The 24,908-nt window shown below is 41.3% G+C and overlaps 1 protein-coding gene across 3 annotated transcripts in view; it reads left to right on the top strand.

The window, feature by feature from the left end:
- The window catches only part of KCNH6 (potassium voltage-gated channel subfamily H member 6), a 247,120-nt gene that overhangs the window by 169,530 nt on the left and 52,682 nt on the right, over positions 1 to 24,908 (top strand). For 2 of the 3 annotated variants that reach the window (XM_089674594.1, XM_089674593.1), the window contains exon 4: positions 1,122 to 1,333. In XM_089674594.1, the coding sequence (XP_089530720.1) occupies positions 1,122 to 1,333 (212 nt within the window). Of the gene's footprint in view, positions 1 to 1,121; positions 1,334 to 21,172; positions 21,255 to 24,908 lie in introns of those variants that run through there. The other variant, XM_089674595.1, reaches the window with a different exon arrangement.

Below are 24,908 nucleotides of genomic sequence, written 5' to 3'. Positions count from 1 at the left end.
AGCAGCCAAGAGGCCCATGGTAACTCTGGAAGAGCTGCAGAGAGCCACAGCTCAGGTGGGAGAATCTGTCCACAGGACAACTATTAGTCGTACACTCCACAAATCTGGCCTTTATGGAGGAGTGGCAAGAAGAAAGCCATTGTTGAAAGAAAGCCATAAGAAGTCCTGTTTGCAGTTTGTGAGAAGCCATGTGGGGGACACAGGAAACATGTGGAAGAAGGTTCTCTGGTCAGATCAGACCAAAATTGAACTTTTTGGCCTAAAAGCAAAACGCTGTGTGTGGTGGAAAACTAACACTGCACATCACCCTGAACACACCATCCCCATCGTGAAACATGGTGGTGGCAGCATCATGTTGTGGGGATGCTTTTCTTCAGCATGGACAGGGAAACTGATCAGAGCTGATGGGAAGATGGATGAAGCCAAATACAGGGCAATTTTAGAAGAAACCTGTTAGAGTCTGCAAACGACTTGAGACTGGGATGGAGGTTCACCTTCCAGCAGGACAACGACCCAAAACATCTAGCTAGAGCTACAATGGGATGGTTTAGATCAGCATATTCATGTGTTAGAATGGCCCAGTCAAAGTCTAAATCCTATTGAGAATCTGTGGCAACACTTGAAAATTACTGTTCACAGACGGTCTCCATCCAATCTGACAGAGCTTGAGCTATTTTGTAAAGAGGAATGGGCAAAAATGTCCCCCTCAAAAAGACTTGCACCTGTAATTGCAGTGAAAGGTGGTTCTTTGTATTGACTCCGGGGGGCTGAATACAAATGCACACCACACTTTTCAGATATTTATTTCTAAAAAAATTTGAAAACCATTTATCATTTTCCTTCCACTTCACAATTATGTGCCACTTTATGGTGGTCTATCACAAAAAATCCCAATAAAATACATTTACATTTTTGGATGTAACATGACAAAATGTGGAAAATTTCAAGGGGGTATGAATACTTTTTCAAGGCACTGTAGGCAAAGTAAAGGTGCATTTTAAAATGCCAACCCAGGCTATCCTATTTCTTCTTTTACTCTTTTTTTCCTTTTCTTTTTTATCTTCTTTTTACTATGGCCTATATTTTGTGACAATATTGCCAAAACTTGCTTTTTTTCTCAGAGAGGTCAAAAATGAAGCCAAGCTTTTTGAACTCCTCCAATGAGTCCGACCTCATGAGATACAGAACCATCAGCCAGATACCCCAGTTTACCCTCAACTTCGTGGAGTTCAACTTAGAAAAGCATCGATCAGCTTCCACCACAGAGATTGAGATTGTGGCTCCTAGTAATGCCTTTGAGAGAACACAGAATGTCACAGAGAAGGTGACCCAGGTAAGTGTTTCCAGGTCTGGTTTTTATTTGGAAATATTTATTTATTTATTTTTGTCAGGAAAAGTTTTTTTTCAAGTTTGCACATTGTACAAAACAAGTACAGAAAGTAACAACTACAAATCGATGTCTTAGCATCTTAGAACGGTAATAGCAAAAAAGCATACAGTGTAGCAGGTATAATTCACATAACACAGTACAACAATTACAACAATTACAACAATTTGTAGAAGAGTTTCGTAACTCAAACATTGCAAGCAGCCAGCAAAAGGCACGGACAAGACAAGAATAGGGTAAACAAGAAAAGGAAGGGGGAAGATGGTAAAATGGGGGATAACAGAAAGAAGGGACCAGAAAAAAGGTGGAGAGAAGAAGAGGGAAAAAAGGGTAAGAGCCAGCATATCCTGTGACAAGATGCCCCATGAGGATAAAAACTGGGGTAGCGGGTCAGACAGTGATACCCTGTGCATCAATCCAGCTATCCCAGACTTTATTGAACTTGTTAGGACAGTTCCTGCTGGCATATTTGATTTTTTACAGAGATAGGGTCCCATTAATTGCTGCCTTCCAACTACTCACCGTTGGAGGAACAAGAGATTTCCACCTCAAAAGGATCTCTCTCCTAGCACAGTGAGCAGAGTAGAAAAAAAACTTGTTTATTGGCCACCACTCCCTCAACGAGGCCCAGCAGCCAAAGGGCTTGATCCAGTGGAAGTGGAAAGTTGTCAACTGTATTGACACCACCGCTACCACCTCCCTCCAGTTGCATTGTAGTCTGGGGCACGAACAAAAGACATAAAAATAGGTGCCAGTATCTGTACCGCACCTAAAACAACAATCTGGAGTACCAGAGTAGATGGTAGACAAATGCTGCGGCATATAATAGACCCTATGGAGAAATTTTAGTTGGAGAAACCGTTCCCCGGCAGAAATCTTAAAAACTGGAGTAATCAGTCCTCCTAATCGTCAATGGGGATGCTGGCATGTCACTTATGAAACAAGGCAGTCATTCTAGGTAAAGTCAAAGGCGACAGTGGTTTAGGTAGGTTGTCAATGGATAACATTGCCTCGAGCGGGTCAGAAACCAAAGTTTTGGGGAACTGTGCATGGACCACATGGTGGAGCTGTAAAAACCAGAAGGACATATTATTCGGCAGGTGGTATGTATTCAACTGAAGTTGCATGATTTCAAAGTCGGATGGCAGTGCCATTTCGGGTGCGAATTGATACACATCTGTGCGACTTCATGCACAGATGTATCTGCAAGTCGCACCTCAAATCGGCAAAAGTAGTGCAGGAACTACTTTTCTAAACGGTTCAACTTTGTCAGAGTGGCAAGTCGCATCAGTGTGAACAAGGGCTTAAGGACAGTAAAGAGCTTTGTGGCATATGTTTAAGTGGAAATATTTATTTTTAGCAAAACATACAACCACCAGACTCCAATTAAGAGATGACATATGCAAAGACCCTTTTTCAAAGAACGACCCCTTTGAAACCCTCTTTTGTTTGCATGCACCTCTGATAGGTAAAAGTGCAGTAAGTCCATCTGTTTATGTTGCATTTTTGCTAACATTAGTGTGTTTGATGTATTTTTATATTGAAGGTATATATTACTGATTTGAGCAGGGCAATACTGACTTCAAAATGCTGTGAGCATCATCAACATACAAATAGCTGTAGCCAATTTAGATAGCAGTATAGATTTATATTTTGGAAACTGCACATCATTATGGGGTATAGGGTAGAAATGATTGGCAATAGGAGCCTAGCTAAATTCTTCTGGGCCCTAATGCAAAATGTGAACCAGGTTGTCCGGACATCCTCACCTTATTATTAACCTCAACCACACAAACAAACTTCATCATCATAAATATGTGCACATAAAAGCATCTTCTTGGTAATAAATTATAATGATCCTATTAGTGCTGTAAGAGGGAAATGGACAAGCTTTTCAGAAGAAGGGTAAGACTTGGGCTTTCTGGCGCCCTGGCCTAATAGCGGAAGTATGGAAAATGAACTACTTAGAAGTCCATTTTGGCTTGTTTTTAAAGGCTTATTGATTTTTAAAGGAAATAATAAGCATTATATATGCAAGTGTACTGCAATATAAAAACATTAGCAGACAGTGCTCACAAAAGGAAATAGACTTAGAAGAAATACAACAATAATAGAGAAAGAACCTTAAAGTGGAACCTAACTCATTATAAAAATGCTCCCTCCCCCCTACTAACACCTATTCTGACAAACCTGTATAGGAAAGTTTTGTGTACTTACCTATTTTCAGTCCTGCTCCAGTCACATGATCTTTCCTGTGTCAGCCAGCCCCAGCTGCAGGGGAATGGAGACAATGATGGTTAGTTATACCTGGGAATGGTGATGTCGCCCATAGCCTTACTATGGCCTATTTGTTGTTGGCCCTCCCTCCTCTCCCCTGCAGCAGCGTTAGCTGACACTGGGGAGCTGGATCACATGAATGAACGGGAGCAGCAAATATGTACATATGCAGATCTCCTAAAATATAATGCGGGGGCACATCATAGGGATATGTAGAAGTATTCCCAAACTTGCACTTCAGCCTATGTGCACAATAATAACGGGTATGGCGTTGAAATGTTCTATTTGGTATGTGTACAATCCGTGTTTAATATAGTCTTCAAAAAAATATATCCATTAAGTTTTATTGCCACATGACCCCTTAATATTGGGCTACAGATGTGGGCATCCATCCCTTCACTGTTATTAGTCAGATACGCCTCTCCACATCACCGTCTCCCGCTACTGCTCTACCCTGACGTCTACATATCCCTATGATGTGTCCCTGCATTCGATTTTAGGACATGCCGCTGACCTGACTATCTACCTCTTATGTTGTATGTTCACATTGGTATACTATATACTAAAGCTCCTGAAGAAGCACTATGTGCAAAACATGTTGAGATATTTTGTACTTTGTACTTGTAGGCTGTGGCTAACCTAAATGATATGGCACCTTGTGGAGTGTGTTGGTTACGTAATATTCTTACTTTGGGCAGGAAGCTGCACACTATAAGAAAAGTACAATACCAATGTGATGATTTGGTTGTGAATTTTTAATGAGAATGCAACATCTTTATTTTTCATTTATGATTTATTTTTGGAATAAAATATAGAATTTTTGGATAATTGTCTAGCTGAATTATTATTATACAGAATTTATATAGCGCCAACAGTTTGTGCAGCACTTTACAATATAAGGGACTCAGTACAATTACAATACATTTCAGTACAGAAGGATTAGGAGGGCCCGGCTCGTGACACTTACAATCTAAAGGAAGGGGGAGGTGGTACGAAAGGTGATAGCTGTAGGCGATGTTCTGATGGAGGTGGCTCAAGTACAGTTCTTAGGTGGAGGTGGGGTAGGCTTCCTTGAATAAGTGAGTTTTCAAAGATTGGCTAAAGGCAGATGGGGGGGGGGGGGGGGCTGACTGGTCATACTGTGGTAGGGAGTTCCAGAGGATGGGAGAGGCTCTGGAGAAGTCCTGGAGGCAAGCATGGGAGGAGGTGACAAGGTAGCTAGAGAGCAAGAAGTCTTGGGAGGAGCAAAGTGGGTGATTTGGACAAAATCTGCGGATGAGGTTGGTGATGTAGCTAGGGGCAGTGTTGTGGATGGCTTTGTATGCTGTGGTTAGTATTTTGAATTTTATACATTGGGTTAGTGGAAGCCAATGACAAGATTGGCAGAGAGGGGCAGCAGTCACTGATCGGTTGGTAAAGTGTATGAGTCTAGCAGCAGCATTCATAATAGACTGAAGGGGAGATCTCATCACGAATTGTGTTGATCTTGTTCTTGAAATGACTGGTAATCTCCTGTGCAGTAAGTAAGTTGGTGGATGGAGTAAGGAATTAAAGGTAGAAAAGAGTTGATGAGGATTGGATGAGAGTGATTGGATGAAGTGTTGTAGTAGGTTTGTCTAGCAGCGTGGAGGCCGGAGTTGAATTTGAGAAGGGAGGATCTGTAGAAGGTAAAGTCTTTCTGGGATTTAATTTAACGCCATGCTCGCTCAAGAGTGAATGCCTAAAAAGTCAATTTTCTTTGTTCTTCTAAAACAATCACTTTATAAGGTAATATTGTAATGAAGCAAACAATGATTAAAGCAGAACTTCGCTCTGTCAACCAACATGGACTAATTCTAATCCTTATGCTGCTAGCATTAGTAAATAGATGGGAAAGTATATCATATTTACTTATTTTAACCTTTTATTAGCATTCCTTCATTTACTTCCTGGTTTCCATGCAAATTATGTCATACATCCCAGGAGTCCCAGGAGCAGACCAGCCGTTCAGAATAGGATGTTCAGAAGCAAGTGGAGATCACTGTGGTAGCTGTGTCTCCTTCATTGATTTTCAACTTTTAGAGGGATCCCACAGGTACAGTATATACCTAGTTACATTGGCCCAAGCTAGATAAATGTAACTATGTATAAAATTCTATACCTGGAATTCTTCTTTAACTGCTTCCTGTCCACCCATTGCCTATAGACAGCGAACGGGAAGCAGCACCGCTGTGGTCTAACGTACCTTTGAATCAGCCCGCATCGGAGGCTCCTGAATGCCACACAGAGTGCGCACCCGGGAGCCCGGTGATCCGTGTGTCACCCGGATACAGTGGATCACATTACTGCTTTGTCTGGGTGGTCACATAGTATTACATGATTGGACACAGCAATCACATGGTAAACAATTCCAAGTGAAAGTAAAGATCTGTTCTCTCTACTCTCTGAAAGCACAGAGAAACGATGTGGCAGCCTGTGAGTATACAGCAGCCTGTCAGGCTGCTTGTACGCTCACAGACTGCAGTGCCAGCCAGTCCTAGTATCCCTGATCACTGCCCCTTTGTCCCTGATCATTGCCCCACTGTAATCATAATAAACCATGTAGTCAGCACCTGTCACCTGTCCCAATGCTCACTAAAACACCACCATACACCATACCAATATCCTGATCACTGCCATACCAGAGTCCTGATCACTGCCATACACCATACCAGTGCCATGATCACTGCCATACACCATACCAGTGCCCTGACTACTGCTAAAAACCATAACAGCGCCCTGATCACCACCATACACCATGCAAGCACCCTGACCACTGCCATACAGCATATCATCACCCTGATCATTGCCATACCCCATACCAGCATCCTGATCACCACCATAGCCCATACCAGTGTGCTGATCACCCCATATGGCATTCCAGCATCCTGATCACCGCCATACACCATACCAGCATCCTGATCATTGCCATACCAAATTCTGATTGCCCCATATGTCATACCAGTGTCTGGATCATCACCATACATCGTACCAACATTCTGATCACCGCCATACCCCATACCAAAATCTTGACCACCGCCTTACCCCATATCAGTGCCATGATCACTTCCATATGACATACCAGAATCCTGATCACCATCATACGCCATACCAGCACCCTGATCACCGCCATACACCATACCAGTGCCCTGACCGCCGCAAAACACCATACTAGTGCCCTGACCGACCACCGCCAAACACCATACCAGCGCCCTGATCACCACCATACACCATACAAGTGCCCTGATCATAGCCATATACCATACCAGTACCCAGATCATCGTCATACCCCATACCAGCATCATGATCACCGCCATACCCCATACAAGTGTTCTGATCACTCAATATGGGATACCAGCGTCCTGATCACTGCCATACACCATACCAGTGTCCTGATCATCACCATATCATCATACCTGTGTCTGGATCACCGCCATACATCATAATAACGTCCTGATCACTGCCATACCAGCGTCCTGACCAACGCTATACCCATATCACCATCCTGATCACCGCCATATCAGCATCCTGATCACCACCATACCTCATGCCAACATCCTGATCACCACCATACCTCATACCAATATCCTGATCACTGCCAGATGTCATACCAGCGTGCAGCATTTTAGGGTCTCAACTAATCAATTTTCAGATATATATCCCATAGTTTGTAGACTCTATAACTTTCACGCAGACTAAATAATATGCACTGTTTTGGTTTATTTTTACCCAAAAAATGTAGAAGACTACATTTTAGCCTACATTAATGAAGAAAGATTATTTATTTGCAAAATTCTATAAGAAAAACAAAGCAAAAAATGTTTTGGTATTTTTCAATTGTATTGCAAAAATTAAAAAAAAACCCAGTGGTGATCAAATACCACCAAAAGAAAGCTCTGTTTGTGTGAAACAAATGCAAAACATTTCATATGGGTACAGTGTTGCATGACCGCGCAATTGTCATTCAAAATGCAACAGTGCTGAAAGCTGAAAATTGTCTTGGACTAGAAGAGGGTGAAGTGTCCAGAGTTGAAGTGGTTAAAGTATATAAAATAAATTTAAATACATTTTAGAAATACATCCTATCCGTTTGTTAAAAGATATCTATAGCCAGAACGTTTTAAAATTTTGGATAGATTAGAGAAAAGTTAGAATCTGTCAGGTTTTTATTATGGTTTTTGAGGTACTAGGGAGTTTTATCCTCTCTATTTTTCCCGGTTACTATTGTCACTGGAACAGAAAGTGATGAGAAGTCCACATTTTTATGGCTGTCACCAGATCAAGTAAGGGGAAATTTTCCAATGTTTTGATGACACCTGTCAAAGAAGGATACTTCTCTTCATTTTAGAAAGATTTCATTCATTATTTTGTCTGCAGGAGACAAAATAAAGGGAAATCACAGATCACAGATGGCTAAAGAAAGCTGACAAAAAAGCTTCCCTATTCTATCTAAAACTAAATGATAAACTTTTGCTTATGAATTTTACAGACTTATTAATTGCTTAGTATTAGAATAATAGAATTGGAGCAGGGGCGGACTGACCATATGGAAATTCGGGCACTGTCGAGGGCCCGGGGTCATAGGCTTTTTTGAGTTTGGGCAAGGACACAGGGGCCCTATGATCCACTATTGCCCGGGGGCCCCATGAGTTGTCAGTCCGCCCCTGAGTTGGAGCTATGTACTCTCTAAAGCAGTCAACATTTTCAACACAGAGGAACCCTTGAAATAACTTTTGCAGGCTCGGGTTCCCCCAGCTAACAATTACTATATCTATAACTCATAATACATTAGTGTGATGGTCAATGGGAAGAATGCTCCTTACACTTGTGGTCACTGGGGAGAATTTCACACTAACAGATAGCTAAAAAGATCAGTGGTGTCAGTGGAAACTTATCTGAGATGCAAAAAACTGCTCATTTCTCAAGGAACCCCTAGCAACCTCTGGAGGATCCCTGGTTGAGAAATCCTGCTCTAAAGTACTGTATATGTCGTTATTGGAGTTCTAAATATAAAATAATAAAGTAAAAGATTCAGGGCCTGTACATACCTCTGCATTGCAGTATTGTGCCTCAGTGCTTTACACATTGTACACTAATTGCCAATGCACAATACAATGTTTTGTGGTGGGCTGTGGTGTGGTGCATCAGCAAAATGGCATGTTTGTTATTTGATCCATTGTGGTGTCTTGGCAGCCTAATGTTAACATATGTTGCAGCGCACATATGTTAACGTACTGCAACAGACAAAATGACTGAATATCGAACTAGTAATGGTAATTAGTCAATATATTTGATAAATGATTAAAGCAAACCTTTCCTGAGAAGAGTATGGGGGCTGCTAACAATGACCTGAAAATGCTTGTTACTTGGCAGTCACGCTGATTCAGTGGCAGCAATACTCTCTGAGTCACTGTCCTACACCAAGTATGATGATCAGGTGTGCTGACTTCACTAGATGAATGTTTATTCTTGGTTTGTGATTAGGAATGTACCAAAGCCCGACACAGTGAGGTTTATTTACTAAAACTGGAGAGTGCAAAATCTGGTGCATCTCTACATAGAAACCAGCTACCATTTTTTTCAGAGCTTAATTGAACAAGCTTAAGTAAAAAGTGATTAGCTACCATGCACAGCTGCACCAAATTTTGCACTTTTTAGTTTAGTAAATCAACCCCAGTCAGTCAACTAGCATTTTCTGAATGAGGTGAACAATGGCAACTTACATATTTTCTTAGCACCATTTTCCTCTATTTAATACATGTAACCACTTATAAATGCTGATATATATTATTACATATTCCCCTATACCTTATTGCGTGTTTAACTCCTAAACATGTTGCTGATCAAGTGTTGTCACTCTAATATGACACCAGCTCCATCTACTGTTTACTCCAGGCCACTACAAGACAGATGACTACACAAAATGCATTTGTAGTGACATGATTGAATACAGCAACAATTTACATGGTAAACCAAACTTTTGATACATATGTAAACCACCCTCAGCTACCTGGTTGAGATGAAAGGCCAAAACTACGTTAGGAAGTAAGGAGAATATAGTCCTCAACACAAGCTTGTCCCTGTGGACCGTAAATGGCTCCCTATACAGGACAAAGCTGACACACACCTCACAAGGAAAGCAAACTGGTAAGAGTGGAAATGGGGATATCCCTGATAGGTTCAAAGGGTGGTTTTAGAAAATGAAATTCAAATTGCATGGAGTTACAGGTGAATGCACAAGGGCAGCTATATGGGATTCATCCTGTACAAGGTCTTAATCAAAGAATGGGATGCCAGAAGTCTCCAGAACAAGAACGCAAGCATTGAGATTTGAACTTTGATGGTACACGGGCCAATGCTTATCCAGGCCTAATTCCAAAAAGATCTGAATTCATCCCACACAGTATTTCCAGGGTTTAATGATCCTCTCCTTGCACCAAGCAAAGTAAGGCTTCCATGAGCCAGTGCGTAGCTATGAGGATCACTGGAATGCCCTCCATCTCAATCCTGCAGTATAGACGAGGATGAATTTTCAGGTCAGGAAAGGCGTAGATCAGATTGCACTGATCCTACAGAGCCACAAGGACATCCAATTCTTCTTCCAGAGGATATCCGTACTTGGAGTCAAACCTGTTCAGTGTTTTGTTGAGCTGAGAAGCCAGAGGGTCTGGCATCTGAGACACATGTCCTGGAACACCTCTGTGTGTAGAGTCCATTCCCCCGGATTCAGGCACTGGCCTCTGAGGAAATCTAGACACTGCACCAATTTTTCTCATGACTACAAAATGTTGAGTTATAGGGGACTGGAATGAAACTGGGCAAATGGTATTGCCTCAAAAGAAGGCTACCATCAGCCTCAGGACTATCATGTGTAAGCGAAGAGTCTAGTGACTCCTGGGGGTTGATTTACTAAAGCCAAATAGGTGGTTCACTTTGCAAGGAAAGTTGCACTTGCAAGAGGATGTTCCCCAGAGTTTAGTGAGTGAGGTGAAGCTCTGCTGACTTCCATCATCCAGTCACATGATTGGGTATTCTTTAAAAAGAGACATTTCACCATATTCACTAAGCTCTTTTAAAGTGAACAGCCTATTTGCCTTTAGTAAATCAATCCCCTGGACTGAAGAGTCCAAGTCTGGTAGGGGAGAGTTGAAAGTTTCTCTTGGGAAAGACAATCTCTGGCTTGAACTATGTCTAAGATGAGATCCAAATACTCCAAGCAAAGAGTCTGCTCCAGCAACCTTTTCAAGGTCTGAACTGACCGCAACACCTTGTTTGTCAGAACCTGTGATAGTTTCTAGTCCTTGGAATCCACCTCGCAAACCTAGGACTAACAGATGTCCCCCCAACATTGGAAAGTGTCCCTTCATGCTGGTGAAGATTTGTTAGCAGGTTTGGGGAATTTGGAGTTCATGTTTAAACTGGGAAACAGGCTTAAGAAGTTGTGTCTTGGAAGTAATGCAACCTGGGAGTAATTCTTGGTCCCAGATGGGGGGTGAGTCATTCCTTCCTGGGGCCTAGGCTTCTTTTGCTGAGGCAGATCAGTTCTCTTACCCCCAGTGACATCCTTAATGAAATTGTCTAAGGAATTTCCAAAGAGATGCTGTCACTTGAAGGGCATGATTAGCAAACACTTCTTGCATGCCTTTTCCACAGACCAGCATTTCAGCTAAGAAGTCCTCCACATGTTTACTGTCACGAGACTCATATAGGAAAAAGAAAATTTGCATTTACTAACCCATCAATGCAATAGCTTAGGGCTGCTGGCATAAGCTCTAAATGCAGCATAAACATTGGACCAATTTGGAGGGAAACAGAATCCGTTTTTATGGCCCTAGTCCATTCCTGTAAGGTTTGACAGACATCAAAGGCCACGATAGGTTGGCCAGGGAAAGCAAGGTTTTTGAAATTAATCTCCAAATGTTTATTGATGGGATGCATAAAAACAGGTGGGTCCTTAGTGTCTTACTAAGAGAAAATACTGACAGGTCCACAGCTAGAACAACCAACTTTCTAATAAAAGACTCCTCAAACATGTAAAGAATTACTAAACATTTGGGAGGAATGATGTCTTAAGAAGGAAGCTACACCCTCATAAACGCGTTACAGTATCCAAGGCAACCTGTTTTCTACCTCGGGCTCACCCCTCCCCAGCCTGCACACGCTGTGACAGTTGTGTTAATTGTCGATCTGGAACACACAGGCTCCGGTGTTTCTGACAGTTCACCGGCTGCTTCTACATTCAGTGGCTTTCTATGTCCTCCCAGTTTCCTCTGTGGACATACTCCAGCTCAGTCAGCATAGTCTGCATCTAGAGGCACTTATAGTAGCTCACACAGGAGGGATGGATGGGTCAAATAGACTTAGACCACCAGCTCATTGTGACAGGCGGTTATCCACTGGGAACATGTGAGTGCATTGGTTTTTTATGATTTGTCATCAATAAAGGAAGGTTTTACGCTAGGGGAGCACTTCCCTTGTTTCTTCTTTTTCCCTGCTTTAGATATACAGTGGGGCAAAAAAGTATTTAGTCAGCCACCAATTGTGCAAGTTCTCCCACTTAAAAAGATGAGAGAGGCCTGTAATTGGCATCATAGGTAGACCTCAACTATGAGAGACAAAATGAGAAAAAAAATCCAGACAATCACATTGGCTGATTTGGAAAGAATTTATTTGCAAATTATGGTGGAAAATAGGTATTTGGTCACCTACAAACAAGCAAGATTTCTGGCTCTCACAGACCTGTACCTTCTTCTTTAAGAGGCTCCTCTGTCCTGCACTCATTACCTGTATCAATGGCACCTGTTTGAACTTGTTATCAGCATAAAAGACACCTGTCCACAACCTCAAACAGTCACACTCCAAACTCCACTATGGTGAAGACTAAAGAGCTGTCGAAGGACACCAGAAACAAAATTGTAGACCTGCACCAGGCTGGGAAGACTGAATCTGCAATAGGCAAGCAGCTTGGTGTGAACAAATCAACTTTGGGAGCAATAATTAGAAAATGGAAGACATACAAGACCACTGATAATCTCCCTTGATCTGGGGCTCCACGCAAGTTCTCACCCCGTGGGGTCAAAATGATCACATGAACGGTGAGCAAAAATCCCAGGACCACACGGGGGCACCTAGTGAATGACCTGCAGAGAGCTGGGACCAACGTAACAAAGGCTACCATCAGTAACACACTACGCCGCCAGGGACTCAGATCCTGCAGTGCCAGACGTGTCCCCCTGCTTAAGCCAGTACATGTCCGGGCCCGTCTGACATTTGCTAGAGAGCATTTGGATGATCCAGAAGAGGATTGGGAGAATTTCATATGGTCAGATGAAACCAAAATAGAACGGTTTGGTAGAAACACAACTCGTCGTGTTTGGAGGAGAGAGAATGCTGAGTTGCATCCAAAGAACACCATACCTACTGTGAAGCATGGGGGTGGCAACATCATGCTTTGGGACTTTTTCTCCGCAAAGGGACCAGGACTACTGATCCATGTACAGGACAGAATGAATGGGGCCATGTATCATGAGATTTTGAGTGCAAACCTCCTTCGATCAGCAAGGGCATTGAAGATGAAACTTGGCTGGGTCTTCCAACATGACAATGATCCCAAACATACCACCTGGGCAACGAAGGAGTGGCTTCGTAAGAAGCATTTCAAGGTCCTGGATTGGCCTAGCCAGTCTCCAGATCTCAACCCCATAGAAAACCTTTGGAGAGAGTTGAAAGTCCGTGTTGCCCAGCGACAGCCCCAAAACATCACTGCTCTAGAGGAGATCTGCATGACCTCTGTCATTGCCAACAAAGGATATATAACAAAGTATTGAGATGAACTTTTGATATTGAACAAATACTTATTTTCCACCATAATTTGCAAATAAATTCTTTCCAAATCAGCCAATGTGATTGTCTGGATTTGTGTTCTCATTTTGTCTCTCATAGTTGAGGTCTACCTATGAAGCCAATTACAGGCCTCTCATCTTTTTAAGTGGGAGAACTTGCACAATTGGTGGCTGACTAAATACTTTTTTGCCCCACTGTAGATTGCTTACACAGACCTTGTTTGGCAATTAGGTGACTATACCTGGAGGTCAAGCAGTTCCAGCAGTGGATAGATGAGAGGTCTCCATAGCACAGGAGTGGAATCTTTTCTCTTTTGTGAATTTGGGAGGAGTGAACAGCTTATAAGGAGTGTCCCAGTCATCCAGAACCAATGGGTACCCAGGAAGGTCTTGGTAATCTTGGGGACTCATAGCTGCAGTGAAATTCTCCTGGGAGAGAACTGAAGGCTCAGAGGACTCAAGCAGAAGACAACATTCCAGACTGTCAGTGTCAGGCCCTTGAGTGGCTTGCAGACAGCACTGGAGCTGTTAACGGATCATCCGTTATAGCGGGACTACCACCCATGTGTCTGCGATCCAACATGTTGCACTGCAAGACAGAGGTAATGTAGTTCAGGGTAGAAGACTACATCTTAGGTACTTACAAACCAGCTGCTGGTAGCAGGAGAGGTTCAGATGGTGGAAGGTGACCAGGTCACCGTAGCAGAGAACAACTAAGGAAGATCCCTTTGTCACTTGAGACAAGGAGCAGTGGTGGGCAGATGTTACCTAAATCTGAATGTGGGGAACAAATGGGGTCATTACCCAGTCCTTCAGCATTAACCATTTCTGCAGTAAACCGAAAAATGTAGATAGGGATGTCCAACCATCGTAATAGTGAGGTAGTGAGTCTTCAGAGATGCTATGCTGGGATGATGACGTCACAAGGGAGCGAGAGTTCGTTGTGATTGACACTGCATTTACTTTGGGGACATTGTTTTTGGGGTTTTTTTACGGACTTGTCAAAAACTGTCTCTGTCTTTTTATTTATTTTCACCCTTCTTTTTGGTGAATGAGTAGGGGTAAAAAGTACCCCATACCTATACAAATAGGGAAGATGGCTGGGATTTGGGGGTCCCCTTATTAAAGGGGGCTTCCAGATTCCAATAAGCAGACCCCCACAACCACCGCCAAGGGTGGTCCCCATCAACGTGGAATCAAGGTGCTTCCCTCCATGTGGCCTGGTATGGTTCAATAAGGGGGGTGCTTGCTCATCCCTTCCTTTCCTGGCTTGCCAGGCTACATGCTAGGATAAGGATCTGGTATCGATTGGAGAGGAGGCCCCCAAAATGTTTTTTTTCTCAATTTTTAATTGCTGCCAATTCCTCTGTTTACATATAGCTGTCAGCAAGGTATCCTGCTGACTGCTGAGTTATTGGTTGTTAAGGATGCAGGCGGACAACTTGCCAGCCCGGTCATTAACAACCAAGTAACACCGGCAAAACGCTGGCACAAAAATGGAAAACCGCTGGAAAACCCACTGCTAGTAAGAGTTTTTATCCAGGATTTTTCTGTCATTTTTTTGCAGCTCCTAGTGAGCATGGAGTCCTAAAGAGGAGCTCCAGAGCAGAGGAGTAGTACACCAAATTTTAATAAAGACATCCTCGTGATTCTTATACATCGCTGCATCTAATTTGGATATTCTCATTCATCTCCAAATAATAAGTACTTGCCAAAAGTGTAGTTTATTATGCCCTGCAGAAATCCAGAAGTGGTCATTGCAGCTGTGGGCAGAGCCCATTCTTTTCCTGGATTTCTTAAAAAATAGTGCCTAAACTACTCCCGATCGTGTCATTTCCAGACTGGAAATAACACAGTTTTAGAAGCTTAGAATGCCCAAAGACTCCTGGGATTGATTACATAGATATCTCAGGAGTCAATGGATAGGCTAACGTACATCACTTGCCTAGGTGGCTGAAACCAGAAGTGCTGGGAAGCAAGCAAAAAAAAAGTACTTTCAGAAAAAAAAAAAATGTTAATATCCAATTTTTACAACACTATGGGTGAGCATTAGATTTAGCCTAAAAAATGAGTGAAAAACTGCTTTAATAAATGGTATAAGTGGCGCTAAGAGGCTGCACTTGTTTACAAGCCTCCTAAATTGTTCATTTTTTGTATTTTAGTATATTGCCATAAACAATCAAAGGGTTACCAGGGTGTGGTCTGGGGCCATACTCAGGTAACCCATAAAAAGTGTCTGGTTTTTCTACTCTATTCTAAAATACCTTGGATCTATGGGAAGGAATTATCCTACTACACAAATGAGTCCCAAACAAACGGGTATAGTTTTCCTGGAAATCCACTTTTTGTTCCTTTTATTAAACAACACATGATGGTATAATCACTGCTTTCATGTTATTTTTTTTCTGCCATAAATGGAATTCTGGCTTCTTAGTTGGTGCAGTGTAGTTTTGCATAAGGTTACATCTGCATTTGGGAAAACAGAAAGGATCTCCATGGACACTTCCCGTAAGCTTTCAAATTCTAGTTCAAGCCTTGCAGTTCCACTTTTTGGTTTATTTTGAGTGTAGGATTTTGATAAAACCTAAAGATAAAAATTGAGTGTTTAAACAATATTCCATCACCACAGTAAAACAACTTTATAAGCTTTAGTGTTCCTTTAAGGAATTGGCACCCATGTTCCTAATGGCCTTTCAGGCATCGCTCCAACCATCAAGGGGAGCCCTAGGTGCTGATCTCATGGGACTGAATAAACCTCTTCAAACCGATTCTGGAGTTTGTCAGGTTTCATCTTACGTAGACACACACACAATCCAAAACTGCAAAGACATAAATCAAGCCCATCTTTTTCACTGTCTTATTTAATCTTTAAAATGCTATTGTATCACTGATGAATTCTTAACTCTTTCATAACTGGAGTCATTTTGTGCCTTTGTGATTCTAATTATTATTATACTGGATTTATATAGCGCCAACAGTTTATACAGCGCTTTACAACATAAGGGCAGACGGTATAATTACAATACAATTTAATCAGAAGGCTTATGTTTTTCTTTCTCATGGCTAGAGTGCTCAGTCACAGTACTGCAATCTTCTTGACATTAGAGACAATGGGAGAACATTCCTTTTTGGTAAAACAGTATTTAGGCAGTATTGCGTTGTCATGTGACCACTGCCAAATGACAGTGATCACCAGCTAGCAATTGTGCTCTGCCCTTTTTCCCTGCCCAGTAACTATGAGGTTCAATTTACCTAAGTATCTACAAAATCTACTGAATTTTGTGCCGTAATGATCAACATTTTTAGCATCACGATTATAATTTTCAGGCCTCATTAATAATTACTATGATAAATCAGAATTGTTGTAAAATTAGCAAGTTGTAGATAAAAGGAAGCTGGCAGCTGGATCTTCTGCAATAAATGAATTTAATAATCCAATTGTGGTATAAAATAATACAAGGCTTACACATTTTGGCATCTAGCCTTAGTCATAGCCAACCTATGATTAGTTTAGCAGAGAATCTGTCCACTAATCCCTTGCTGATCAGAGCAGGTGGGAAACAGGTCCGTGTCGGCTCAGGTTACACCCGACTGCCCTCCGGTGCGATCTGCCAAGATGGAAAGGGACAGGTAACTTATGTTTTTTTTTAAAGGACCAGTTCGAATTGGAGGTAGGGGGGTGTAAAGGGACACAAGTCTGTTTACACCTGACAGTTCATAGGGGACAATGAAGGGTCTGAGCAGGTAATGAAAATCTGACAGGCAGATCTGATGGGACCCTTCTTGTGAAAGGAGTCTTACGCTGATAGCAGAGCAGAGTGCCACTGGCTGTGCTCTCCCTGTGTAATCTCCATAACTGAGCTGTCAGTTAGACTATGCTGGGCAGTGCAGAGGAATCAGAGGCTTCCACCTCAGCTGCACACTCATCAACATGATGCCGACGGTGGGTGCCTCTTCTGCCACTGCTTCAGGTCAGGCCTGGTTACGCAGTAGACTAAATCTACATCCTAGTTCCTTATAGACAACCCCACTGACATGTAGATCTACAGCCACACCTGTCCGCTGTGTTGCGTTGCATTAACATGTTGCACATTGACATGTATTGCCCTTTTATTTTGAATGGACTGCTAATACACTACAGCAGTAAAAAAAAACATACCTGCAGTGCACCACAACACATGGCAGTATGTTACCATGCCTTGCAGTGCTATAGGTGCAGTACAGCATGCATGCACTGTGGAAATGCACTGGAGTGCCAATAAAAAGAATGGCAATGTAACATGCTAACTCATGTAACATGCATTAATGTACGACCCCAGTGCAATGGTGGGAATCCAGCCCAAAGTATTAAGGATATATATATAAATAGTGCTAGAAGAAAAAAAATACTGAAATATTGAAGGAACATGCATGTAAAGCATGTAAAGGTACAGATATCAAAATGCTTTTCATTTATGTGTTCTATGTATGCTGTAGTTTTTAGCTAAATGTGTTACAAGTCGCATTCACAAGTCCTGCAGCTTCCACAGTCAGCCCGTAGCAGAGGTAGGGGCTGAAAACAGCAGGATTTGTCTGCAGGAACCTGATGTTTCACCCCTGATCCACTGATCAGGGGTGCAATGCTTTGCAGGCTCCTAAGGGAAAAAAAATATTAAATGCACATTTTTTTTTCTGCAAAAAGATCTGCATTCATTATTTTAAATGTGAATTGAGCCTTTAACAATCCAAAAGGGAGAAAATAAGAGAATTTAAATTATATGCAAACTCTTACCTTGTAAAACAACCCACTCAGTTTAACATATAAACAACAGCACACTGAGCTTCCCAGTGAATGGCTGTACAGGGGGGCATGTCAGCGTAGGTCTGATCATTGGGCAGGCTGTGCTCCCAGCACAGCCAGAAAACTGACCGCACTGGGAAGGGTGTGCTTCTATGCCTAGTGTTGTCAGATTGAAATAGAAACGCAGGGGGACTGGCAGGATCACAAGGTATGTCACACAAAGGAAACAATAGAAACAGAAGAGGATACTTTTTAACACAAGTACATGGTACAACAGGCACATATCAGGAATATGAAATGTTGGGGTAACATATTCTTTAGTTCATAAGGGTTTACCATACACTTTAATAATGAAACATGAGAAACAATTTGCCTAATTCTGGTCAAGCACAACAGCCAAAACTTAAATAATGCTAGTGGTTGTCCATTACCCATTATTTAATTGATATCATGAAAATGCTAGACATATGCAGAATGAAAAAATGTGTGACATTTCAGATCGATTTGTTTTGTTACTAATTTCATTTTGTTGCATTTGTAACAACATTTGTTTTGTTTAGCTTCATTTTGTTTATTCGTTTTCAACCGGACTCAAATTTTTCCAGTGGATTCAAAGTATTCAAATCGAAATCGAATCAAATTTGAATCGAAAATATCAAATCAATCCGAATTCATTGTGAAGAATAGTTGGTTCTATTACATTCGAAATTCAAATTTTGGAAACTAGTTATATTCTTTCTATTTTAAATGCAGAAAAGGACAGGTGCCTACTAAGTGTAGTATATAACATACATGGTTTAATAAACAGAGGAATGACACTCACAAATGGAAATAAAACCAGAGCATATCTGTATAACTGGTTGCGGTGAAGATACCGATTCTGGTCCGTGGGATGGAACAATCACTGGCATCCTGCTGGCGGCCTGCTCCAGAGGCTCCCAGGGCCTCCTGACCAGGCTGGAATAAAAATGTTGAGGTGAAAGTGATGTCACAACTGGATCTGTCATGCAGACATAGCAATGCGTTGCTTCATTGCTCTGTGGACCTGGCTGCCACTCAGTGGACTATTTACATTGACCTTATCGGTCCATTGAGACTTTTCATTTAAAAGGACTTTTTAGTATCCCCATAGTGGACTGGTTACCTTGGCTTCTTCCCCACTTTCACCAATTCCCTACCCATTGTTCTTTCTATTTAATTGTATTCCAATATATTATATTCGTTTTCTATTCTATTATTTTCTATTATATTCTATTCTTTAATTTCTATTCTATTCTTTTAGTTTCTATTCTATTCCTTTATTTTATTTTCAATCACATTTTAATGTATTCTTTTATTTTCTATTCTATTCTTTTATTTTCTATTTTATTTTATTCTATTCTTTTATTTTCTATTCTATTCTTTTCTATGCCTGTATTTTTTATTCTATTTAATTCTATTCTATTCTGTTCTGTTTTACTCTTATTTTATTTTTTTCAAAATTCGAGTTTCAGAAGACAGCTATATTCTAACACTAATACACATAGGGATAGATTTACTAAAACTGGTGAACTCAGAATTTGGTGCAGCTGTGCATGGTAGTCAATCAGCTTCTAACCTCTGCTTGTTCTATCATAGCTTTTTCACCAGATTTTGCACTCTCCAGTTTTAGTAAATAACCTCCATAGTCTTTGAAGGAAATCAGCAATCTGTTTATATTTTGAATTTGTTTTTTAATTCAATTTTGTTTTTTGAATTAGATTCAAATTGGCTTCGAATTTCGAATGAAATTTTGTTTCATTATTTTGCATTCGGTTAAATTCCATACTATTGCAATTCAGAAATTCAGATACATCGATTCGGAACGAAACAAACCGCACGTGTCTAGAAAATACTAAATTATCAATTAGGAAAGTAGCTGTGTATATCCTCCCTTAATTGGCCTTCATCCAGATTTGCCTCAGGGTGGGGTTTATTTACTAAAGCTGGTTCACTCAGAATCTTGAGGGCAGCACAGTGGCTGAATGGTTAGCACTTCATGCCAATGTATTCAGTGTCTTTTCCTTTAGTACTCATGCACACTGGACGTTCTGATAATGCTGGTAGCGTTAGCTGTGTAAGTCACGTTATGAGTTTTTCAGCTTTTTTTTGTGTTTTTGCATTAGCATTTAGCGGCGTTTTCCCGCTTTTTCCGCGTTTGTGGTTTTTAGCTTTTTTTTTACCAAATAAAATTTTTTTCCAGCAAAAAAAGTCCAAAAACGCGGGTTTGCGATGTTTTACCGCAATTTACCATGTTTTGACACGTTTTTCAGCGTTAGAGCGTTTTTACAGCTAAAAAACTCCTCCAGAAACCCACTAGTCCTGGTTTTTTTTCCAGCCAAAAAAATGTCCCTGCCAAAATACGTTGATTACAGTCAATGTGTGCATTGACACATAGGATAACATGCTAGGGGGTTTACTAGCTGTAGAAAAAAACGTCAAAAGGGCTTAAACTGTTGCTCTCTTTTTTCTCCCTCTGAGACTTCCTGTCTTCGTGTTCCTTTAAGTTGCTAATTTAGCTGGGAATTCTTTCCAACAGCCATATACTGTATGTAACAAATCACAGTGTCTTCCCGTCTGGTGTATGTCGGGTGCGAAGACACGTGTTTACTGCATCTCTGCTAAAACTCCTCGAGAACTCCTATCTCCCAAAATAATGTTGATGAAATTTGATAAATCGCTTGCATTAATCAGCGGCATGCTTTCCTTCTTTCACAGCAGGGGTGAAGATGAGACACAGAGGGGTAGGGAGGAAAGATAGGTTAGGGAAAAGAAAAGGAAGGAGAGAGGGCAGAGGGTGGGTGATGCAGACAGACAGAGAGGTAGGATAGCGTTTATTTGGAGAAGTGATGTCATATAGGGCAGAGCTGCGAATGTGTCTCATTGTCACACAAACACATGAAGCATGAGTCTAAAAAAACAGCTGAAGCCGGTAAGTGCATGCAGGGTGGGTCCTGGGGACCATATGTGACTCTTTTTGCAGTTTTTCCAGCCTGACACCTTTTCTTACCACCTCAGATTCTCTGCTTTGCTTTTCTTTCTGCAAAGATTTTGTCTCTGCTGGTGGAGTCCAGTGCCCTGCCAGAGAGGACTGCTCTGTTTTGTTCATGTATCTAGTCAACAGTTAATACAGAAGGAGTTTCCTGTCAATGTTGTATTCTAACCAGACCATTCTCCCCCCTTTTCATTTATCCCTGGGTAAATATGAGAGCAGAGTTACATGGAGCAGGGAGGAGGGGTTCTGGGATGAGCTGGAGGGGGTGTTGTGCGAACCATAACATCATACAGGCATCTCGGTATAGTGACAGTTTATCCTGGCTCTGATCTGTGGCTCAGCACACTAAACCACCTACCTGTGCATATGCCTGGGAGGTAGGTGATACCCTACCCTAATCCTCTGTGTCTCTTTCTGTATTTCTTTTGTTATTTGCTCTATGTTGCTTTGTTAAAGGAGATACAAATCATGACTTGCATTGGTGATACAAGTATAAAGCGGACATATTTATTCTAAGCAGTCTGTTTGTCAGTCCTTTCCCTTTGTTTTGTAAGTCCCTTTGATTCTATGTTCCTTTGATGTCAATTCTGTTTATTTTTTCACTTGATATTTTAACAACTTTTTGCCATTGCAAAACCTGTGAGGAGTTTGTAAGCCTAACACTTGTACTGCTAAACATTTATATAGCACAGCTAAGAGGAAAACAGTTTTAACACCATGGTGTTAAAACCATATGCTGCTCTCAGTTCTTTCCCCAACTTCTGACACTGCAATGGATTTTATTAGTTAGTGTTTTGTTTTATTAAACATTTGGTGATTAAAATGTGTTGCATCAGAATTCGAACTCTTTTGACAAACATACCACATTATGGTATGTTTGAGTCCATTTTTCTTCTTGCGATGCATTGAAATATCTGGTCTCCCCTTCTATGTCTATTCTTTCCCCTTAGTGTTGTTGGCCCTGGCGTTTGTACGCTAACCCCTGATATTCCATTTCAATGCCACCCAAATGCATTGCTTCTGCTATGCATCTCATCCATTGATATCTCAGGTTCCCGGGTGGCACTTTTTGATTCCATTTCTTTTGCTCTCTACATCCCCTTTTTCTCTCTTTTTCTTCATCTGTTATTCAGGTCTTTTGGTCTGTTTGCAATAATGTGTGGGCTGTTTTTTATTTTTTTCAACTACGACACAATATTATGTTCCACCTCACCTATATGTTGATTTTATTTTGGCATATGTTGTCTATATGGGATCGTGTTTTGCCTCCGAGCAGTGGGGTTGATTTACTAAAACTGGAGAGTGCAAAATCTGGTGCAGCTCTGCAGAGAAACCAATCAGCTTTTTTTTTGCAAAGCTAACTGAGCAAGCTGAAGTTAGAAAGTGATTGGCTACCATGCATAGCTGCACCTGATTTTTTTTTTCAGTTTTAGTAAATCAACCCCAGTATGTCCCTGTTGTGCTTTCTGGATAAGTGCAACGCCATGTTTCTTTCCATTGGACACCACTCATTCCCTTGGACTTCTTAAACTCTGTGGGCACTCCCATTCCTGTTGTTCCACCGGCATAGTAATGTCTATGTGAGATTGTCATTTATTTCTGTTTTTTTCTGTACAAAATTTAAATAAGTATATATATCTACCTCTAAAATGCACTGTGTATCAAACTCTACCAACAATGCTACTGTGCCAAGGGGATACCAGTTCAGTATGTTCTATATATTTACATACAAACCCTATGATAGGAGTAGACAGGGGCGGACTGACCATTTGGAAACTCAGGGCACTGCCCGAGGGCCCGGGGTCAGTAGTGGGCCCCATGAGATGCCCCTGGTACCTTTTTCATAGGCTTTTTTGAGTTTGGGCAAAGACACAGGGGCCCCATGATCCCCTATTGCCCGGGGGCCCATGAGTTGTCAGTCCATCCCTGGGAGTAGACCAACCATATCGGCTTCTGCACATATCAACATTCAAACCAGTTTTCTAGTAAGTTATAACTTCCATTTGGCCTTATTTCTAATCACAGCATGCAAGTAAAGACGTATTAATACTGCTGCTTTATAAAAATGGATTTATCACTTTGCCAAATTTCAGCTGCTGTTTTTCTACCTAAGGTTAGAAAGTCAGTGAATGCATTTAGGAAACATATATTTTTGTTCCTCCAGTTTTTTTTTATCAAAGTGAATTGAAACTCATAGCAACATATTACCCCATGATATAAAGCAATGTGCAACAGTACAAAACTTTGCAACAAGTATAAAGTGTAACTTAATCATGACCGAGAATAATTAAAAGCCATATAGAGTAAGGAGACTCAGGAAGGCTCTGTACACTAGCACTAGATTTTTATAGATGAAAGCACTTTCAGTTATTTAACAGTAGCTGCCTATTGTGGGAGCTTTTGGCTGTACGTTACTATCAGGCCACAATAATACCCATAGTTCACCAGAAATCAACATACATGGAGGAAAAAAGGGAGGTTGGTCCAGATGGCAGTGCAAATGACCAGTGTGATCTACAATTGACTGTGAGCCTGTTGTTGTGAACTCTGTTCATAAATAGCTCTAGATGAAAGCAAGTTGCCATACTCCTGTAGATCTTTTACCTGTCTTACATGAAAGATGTTTGCTTGCAAGTTATATGTTTTCACAGTATGTGCCAAAATTCCAAGTTATCAGCAGTGGTTTTCTGGGTATTTAGGCCAAGGTCAACAAAGAAAAAAGCAGTTCCCTTGATAAATGACTCACAGGTACATTCACATTGGATAGACATCATTTTCTTCAAGCATTACATTATAACCACTCATCACAGCCACCACAGACATAAAATGTTACACTCTATATCATGGGTCTCCAAACTTTCCAAACAAAGGGCCAGTTTACTGTCCTTCTGAATTAAGGAGGGCTGGACTGTGGCCAGTGGAAGTAGAAAATGTCAGTGGGAGTAAACAGTGGAAGGAATATTGCCCCATTGTTGGTGTCAGTGGGAGGAATAGTGCCCCATCGTTGGTGTCAGTGGGAGGAATAGTGCCCCATCATTGGTGTCAGTGGGGGGAATAGTGCCCCATCATTGGTATCAGTGGGAGGAATAGTGCCCCATCATTGTTATCAGTGGGAGGAATAGTGCCCCATCATTGTTATCAGTGGGAGGAATAGTGCCCCATCATTGGTGTCAGTGGGAGGAATAGCACCCCATCATTGTTATCAGTGGGAGGAACAGTGCCCCTCCATTATTTCTGTCAGTGGCAGGAACTGTGCTCTCTCTATTGCTGTCAGTGGGGGGAAGGGCACATCCGGCCCCCAGGACACAGTTTAGAGACCACTGCTCTATATTATAAGAGCATTTTAAATATGAATAGTGTGTATATATATATATATATATATATATATATATATATATATGTTCTCTGCATGTATACAGCCATGTACATAAACATGCTTACAGTAAATTCACCAGCACACCAAATAGAATTTGATATGGAGTCCCGATTAAGGAAAAATAACAAGGTTTATCCTTGTATATATGCACTGGCATATACACAGGTACAGGTACAATTTCTCATACTGCACATACATGCCTTAAAGAAAAAACA

Source organism: Staurois parvus, unplaced genomic scaffold (genome assembly GCF_062004578.1).
Source record: "Staurois parvus isolate SC_StPar_1 unplaced genomic scaffold, SC_StPar_1.0 ptg000151l, whole genome shotgun sequence".
In the NCBI taxonomy this organism is placed as follows: domain Eukaryota; kingdom Metazoa; phylum Chordata; class Amphibia; order Anura; family Ranidae; genus Staurois; species Staurois parvus.
Note: the sequence above shows the minus strand (reverse complement) of the source record. Positions and strands in the feature narration are given on the sequence as shown.